Source organism: Nicotiana attenuata, chromosome 2 (assembly GCF_001879085.1).
Source record: "Nicotiana attenuata strain UT chromosome 2, NIATTr2, whole genome shotgun sequence".
Lineage (NCBI taxonomy): Eukaryota > Viridiplantae > Streptophyta > Magnoliopsida > Solanales > Solanaceae > Nicotiana > Nicotiana attenuata.
The window spans coordinates 68,704,222-68,711,439 of NC_031990.1; the positions used below are offsets into that span (position 1 = coordinate 68,704,222).

The 7,218-nt window shown below is 38.4% G+C and overlaps 1 protein-coding gene across 1 annotated transcript; it reads left to right on the forward strand.

Moving 5' to 3' along the window:
- On the forward strand, window positions 356-5,700 carry LOC109220671 (zinc finger CCCH domain-containing protein 34-like). Its single transcript, XM_019385133.1, has 3 exons — window positions 356-388; window positions 4,120-4,495; window positions 5,273-5,700. Exons 1-3 carry the CDS (start codon window positions 356-358, stop codon window positions 5,698-5,700), a joined length of 837 nt encoding a protein of 278 aa, XP_019240678.1.

A 7,218-nucleotide genomic window follows, 5' to 3' on the forward strand; every position in this document is an offset into this window, starting at 1 on the left:
TGATAAACTTGAAGGAAAAAGTCACGAACAGGATAAAAGACTTACGTGCAAAGTTCCACTTCTCAGGGAAGGGAACGTTATCTTCACCTTCTAAACCAGCAGTGGGGGCAGCAACAAATCGGGCATACCAGCCACGGTCCTTATCATCCTCAGGGCTCACCAAAACCCTCTTACTCCTGGCTACTAGTGTGAAAACACCATTGCGAAAAAGCCTAGGGGAGTAAAGATGAATTAAGTGAGGGAAAGTGAAGGAACACCAGCAGAATTGGTTAAATGCCTTAAACAGGCAATAACCCTCCATATGATTGGGCCAATTTGACCCAAACAAACGTCGAAGAAATGACAAAAATCAAGAATGACTGGATCAATAGCTGGTTTGAACCCTAAGGTGAAAGGGTATGTATAAACAAAAGAAAACCCCATCAAGTAAGAAGTGATTCTTTGATTTGGGTTAGGAATAATGATAGGAAAGTCATCACTCCAATGGAAATCTTTGCGAATTACAGAAGCCAAAATTTCTGTAATCTGAGTGGGAAAAGCATCAGCACGATCTAAAGTTGAAATCTGATTTCTAAGAGATTCCCTGTCATGATAAAAAGGCAATTCCGTAGGGACTATCTCTTCGACTAAAGGTTCACGTAATGGTTCAGAGGGTTCTTTACCCCTAGAGGAAGATTTTTGAGAAAGGGAACCTCTGGTTCTGGAAGAAGGGCCAGAACCAGGAGATAAAACAGAAGGGCGTCGTGCAGATCCCGAACTTCGGTGCCTACCTCCCCTTCTGCCCCTGCTCGCTACGTAGACGACTAAGGGTAACGGGTAAGTCGTAACAATGGAAGCCTTCTAAGGGTGGTTCGACGAGACATAATGAAAAAAAAATGATACGAGGGAGGAAACAAACAGAGATTTTGAAAAATAAAGTGTTCAGTAAACATTATGAGACAAAGACAAAGAAAGAAGTTATATTTATATTGATGATCAACCGTCAAAGGAAAAAGTGCAATGATGAATGGCCATAATAATGATAACTGACACTTCGTGAACAGGGAAGCCGAAAAGAAAGCCTAGAAAAGTGCTGCAAAATTGCAGAACCAATAGGAAGGTGACACGTGTGAAACACATTAAATGGAAGTGACAATTGAAGTGTCAATTCAGTCACAACATTAATGGTGACAAAAATTCCCGTTTTAATGAAATTCACTTCCCAAATATTCAACTGATGAATAAATGGCAAGTGGGAGGACTATCTGTATTGGGAAAAATTGAGTTTACATATTAAAAAAGTGTGAAGATGACGTGTCATGACACGTAGGTTGGTCAAATAGTCAAAGAGTTACAGTTAGCCAAGAGGCACGAGTAGTAATAGATGCGAGCAAAAGCAAAGGAAGAGGCACGGGCGGTTATTTAAAGGATTCAGCGCCCGTACCTATTCTAGAACTTTAAGTTCAATAATCCTGAAGAGTCAAGGGAATGAATCTGACAGCATACGAGGGTCCAAATACAGTATTTGATAAGCATTAAATGCTAAGAACGTTAGAGAATCTGTCTTAAGTGTAATGATTATGTAACGTAGCATTCAATGTCATTTATTGCCCATAATAACCTTATTATGACCAAAGCAAGGCACTTACATCCGAAATAGCTATAAAAGGAGAGGACTGAACAGTTGTAGACACACGAAAAATCATCTGAATATACTTCGGTTTACTTGTTTTATTCAATTATATTCTGGCTATTCAAATTACTTTCTTTTATACATTCTTGCGATTATCAGTAACCCGTGTTCTTCTAAATTATAGCTTTAGTAAAAATTCTATTTTTTGGTTAAACAATTTCCTCTTTCAAAATTTAAGAATATTAGTGTTAGTCTATCACATAGGACAATTACACTTTGTTTACGGTCTACCTAAGTTCTAGAATGGTAGCACCATCACGATTAAAACTAGGCTACCGCAGTTAGATGTAGAGAAAGGTTTACATGTATGCATAGAGTGTTGTTTGATGGTGTAAGGGAAATCAATTTGAAAGAAAACATCCAGCTCTAGATATATCAACGTCATATTTTATTTTAAAAGTTAGTTAGAGTAGATGTTTACAAGAAAAGATATATGAAAAGGACGATTAAACAAGTAAGAATTCAAGAGATTTTGGTGCTATTACACCTTTAGATAATTTCACTAGTTTTTATCATTTCGGCTATTTGGTATTTCAAGGATTCTGAAGTTTCAAATATCTTGCTACTCCTAAAGAACGCTGCATTATATTGTACTCTTCTCGTGAAAGACTGGGAAAATAATATATCTCCTTGTTGAAGAAGCACATTTCCTATCATAAGAACAAAAGAAATACATATCTCCGCTAAAAGTTACTAGCTCCTCAAGACCTATGTCAGCCAAGAAAACGAGATACTATCAGCAGTCAAGAAATATAGATCTCCTCTAAAAGTTATTGGCGGCAACCATGGGAGGGGTGAAGTTTTAGAATTTTTAACAATCTTAGAGCTCAAGTTCCAAATTCTATTTTTTTGAGAAAAGCACAGTGCAACAATATGTAGGATCAACACGATATTTGAAACCACAAGAGTCCTTGAAGTTCCCAAATCACTAAACTGACTAAAAACACAGTGTAATTATCTATACGTTTTAAGTGTTCACCAACATCTTGTGTATTCTTTAGTTGTTCTAACTCATCATTTCATGTTTTGGAAACCATATACTCTAACTAAATCTTAATAAATGACGTTAATAATCAAGAATTGGAAATTTCTTTCAAACTGATTTCTTGTATGCCGTCAAACGTCACTCTATAAAGTATATCTATAAAGCTTTCTCAGCAAACTTAATTCACTCTGTTGTGCTTGTGGTCCAACTGGCGTAGCCTATTTTGTTTGGCATCCTTTTACTTTTCCTCCCCAGCCACTCCTTATTTCCTGTTCCTTCTCCTTCCCAGGGTGTTGGGGCCCAAAAATTTCCTTGCAGGAGTGGTCGAATTGATGGAGTTGTATAAATATTTTAAATGGAAATGAATATTTCCTTTTCATGTATTGGTGTTATGCAAGTATCTAGAAACTGACACTACTTTGAAAAAGAACAGCAAACACTCATCAGAATTTCAGTCTGTAGCCCTTTCTTAAATGGTTTTCTTATGTGAAGTTCTCAAAACCTCATGTCATATGTAAAATATTTAAAGAAACAATAGTGATTCTTGCTTGTATGTAAGCTATGAGAATATACCAACATAATTCTGCAAAAACCTGCTTCAGATCTAGCAAAGTGGATTCAAGTACTATAGTATACAAAAGAGTGCAACATGATCAGTTCAGAAGCATAATTTTAACTCCTTGAAATTCTATCTGTTGAAGAAGCTTTTGATCTGCTCCCTCATTCCCTTGAATCTTAATGCCTTGGTGACGAATTTACCTTCTTGTTACTCTGACACAAATGACTTCATTGTTCTCAAATCACAGGAGAATTCAGTAATCTACCTCACTTCTAATAAGTGGTTTATACATATGAACACTAACATATAACATTCTTTCTCCTTTTGATTGGCACTTGTCTGTAAGATTTGACGTTCAATTCTGCCGGAAACGAATGTACCAATTCTGTATGCACATATAAGGCGCTAAGTTGTGCTCATATTATTTCTTCTGGTGGAACAGAAAATAGTCTTTTCGGGGTATAAATGAGTTAAGTACCGGAGACTGGTTGATGAGGAGGGATAGCTTAATCAAAACTAATTCTCTTTCCTCACCAACTGAGAATCTTGTATCAAAAGCATTTGTATAGAGAGAAGAACTAGAATACAGAGAAAACAACAGTTTTCAGGACCGCCCACCTCCAACAATGAGGTTGAGGAATTCGGCTCATTAAGAAAGCAAAGGGGATAAAGGTTAGTGTTAGGCAGGCTGGTTTCGGAGGTGGATTTACCATACCCAAAAAAACAAAGAAAAAGTACCTGAAGACTGGTCGTTAGATCTTCCGGAGTGTGAAGGTTTTTGCATCTGTTTTCTCGTTTGGTTGGTCATTGCCTTGTACGACTTAATTGGGTTACTTAAGTACCTAGCTAACAAGAAATTAGATGCTTCTTTGATTGTGTTAATTTTTTTCATTCATTCCTCAGCTATTGGAGAGCCGTGCTCAGACATCATCTGAACCTGCTCCTCTACACAGTAAAACGGCCATGCCTGTTAACAAGACAAATGTTCCCTATTACTTTTATTTCAATAGCTATTGCAATAAAGGAGAAAGATGCTCATTTCTGCATGGACCTGATGATGGTACAACTGCATGGAGATCCTCGAAAATAGCATCTGGAGTCCCTGATGGACCAACAGCTGAGAAAAAGACGTCTGCAGGAAGTGAAACTGGTCCTGCATCAGCACAGAAGCACTCTAATTCCTCTAAAACTGGGTCCAAGGTAGCAACACATGAAAGTATCAAGTCAAAAGTGGATCTTCATTCGATGAGTAACAATGTTGGTGAGGAGAGTGCTTCTCGTGAGACTTCAGAATCTCCTTCTGAAGAAGCTGTTATTTATCTGTATTGCTATAAGTAAATAAAACAGTAATCTTTCTGAAAAATAAAACAGAAAGTTAGTAGAAGCAATTCTGAAAAATAATATTCGAACTTCAAAATAATTTTTGAAACGTTGAAGGAACAAATCGAGCCCACTGAATACACAGTGTGTCCTTAAGGAAATTATTTCCCTCAAGTACCTGAGGTTATGGAATATATCCTCCCAGGATAGAACGATTTAACTCACCGGAGTGTTGGTACCAAAAACGCCGACGATCAGCGAACCACTCGATGGCAGCAAAACACACTGGAATTTTAGTGCAGAAGAAGAAGAGATAATCAGAAAATTTCGTAAGTAAATATTCTGGGATTTGAAGGTCTATTTATAGCCAACTTGGTGATGTTTCTAAAAAGGTTTGCAACCTTTCAGAATAGTCATGACTGTTGGAACAGGTGTGACCCTCTGAAGAGGTTTGCAACCTTTCAGAACAGTCATGGCTGTTGGAACAGGTGTGACCCTCTGAAGAGGTTTGCAACTTTTCAGAATAGTCATGGCTGTTGGAACAGGTGTGACACTGTTTCAGAACAGCCATGGCTGTTGAAAATTTTTGCGGGAAATTTAAAACGAATTTAAATTAATCCGGGAAAGAAAAACGGGCTAGACCGGACCGGGTCGCGGGTCATCCCTCCATTTCTTTTCCCACCATTTTCCATTCACAGCTCTTTTGTTATTATTTATTAAATAACAAACCCAACAGAAGCTACTGTAGCAAGGTTAAATTCGTGGGTTCCTGCTGAAGGCTTTGCCCAAGGAGGATCCAATTTGTCCCCCAACGGGAGCTCAGACGAAGAAGTGGAGGACAATGTGGAGAGAGAGGAGTGGTTGGAATCGTCTCCTGGTTTTGATGTTCTTGTTGATGATAGGGTAGAAGGTTTAAGTCATGAAGATAATCACAGTTACCTAGTGCAGCACGATATGGAAGATAGGGAGCTTGATGAGTGGTTTGCTGGATATGATTTTGAGGACAACCTCGAGTATGATCCTGCATATCCAGACATGAGAATTGTGTCCGACGAAGAACTAGACAATTCTTGTAATAATAATGTTGAGAATCATGAAGTAAATGAATATGCAAGAGAAATCGTTATCCCTGCTCATGGAATTAAGACAGAGTGTACCACATAAAAGAAAGTTGCCTAGAGAACTAGTGATGATAGGCTATAATGTCGCTTATTACACTCTAATTTACTGCACTTTAATTGAGTTTGCGCTTTAATCGCTAGTGTTTTCCACTAACGGTGTGTTTTATGCCTTGTAGGAGTGATTCCGAGATATATAGATGTTATTCAATGAATTCAAGTGATTTGGAGCTTTGACGTCTGAGTAAAAGCCCAAGGAATTAAGCCGGGATCGTATTCGGGGATCAACGGATGATAAAACAACAAAACGAAGATTTGAGGAGGCATATTGCGCACTGTCTAGTAAAATAGACATAACGTTTTGCTCAGAACTCCATTTGGGCTCCACAATATACGGTTGGAAAGCTAACTCAAAGGGCTACAACTTTCGTGTTTTACGTTTTTCCAAATTCCAAACGGAACAGGGTGAAAAACCGCGGTTATGCCGCGACGGCGGCAGAACCGCGGTAGAAGATGGTCGCGGACAACTGAAGAATCAGAGGGCATGTTTGGCCGCGGTTCCACTGTGACCGCGGCAAAACCGCGGTAGGAAGCGAAAATTTCAGGGACTAAAGTGCAAAACATGGGATTTTAAGTCCTAAACCCTATATTAAACAAAGGAGGCCGGCCAAGAACAAGAAGGGGGACATATTTTGGACACAAATTAGACCTAAGGAGGCGGAGAGACACTACTTTAGGGTTAGACAACACCCTTGGAGACAAGAACACATTGGGAGCAAGGCGGAGAATTCTTCTACGAGTTTTTCCTTCCTCTTCCTATTTTTCATTGTTGGTTATGACTTTTAGTATTGTAGTTTTACATACTATTATGAATAGCTAATTTGTTATCTAGAGTTTTGATAGAACCTTTTGTAGGATAAATTCTTGTTATGTTTTTATATAATTGAGCCATAGCTTTTCTCTATTTGTTCAACTACGGTTATATTCTGGTTGATTGAAGAGCTCTCAATTAGCTGGGCCTATTTAGTATGCATAACTCGGGAGAGAGTGCATATTTAGGTAATTGTTGAACAACACCACTCCCAGAGTATATGGGGGATCAATAACCGAGGGTTTAAAGGCGGGATTAGGGATAACGAAGCCTTGGGTACGATTTGAAGTGAGCTGTATTAAAAGCCAGCTAGCGTAGCTCGGGAGAGTGCGTCTAGTAAATTGTCGTAATTACTCGGGAGAGATTTATGGTAATAAGGGTGCTCATGATCGGTAGAGAATACTTAGGCGAAATTATAGAAGACATAGCGGGAAGGATTCCGACAATTGAGGAAATCATAACTCTAGACCTCCTTAATCTTTTCTATAACCCTCAGTATCGTTAGTTGTTAATTTACTATTTTAATTTGTTAGTTAATTAGTTAAACAGAAGAATCTTAATATCTATAAGTTAGGAATTGTTCAAGCTTGTCTTCTTGGTGATAGTGAACAGCTGTAGCTAAACCTTAGTTCTCTGTGGGATTCGACTCCGGACTTGTAAACCGGATTATATTAGCAGCGACCGCATTGTCCT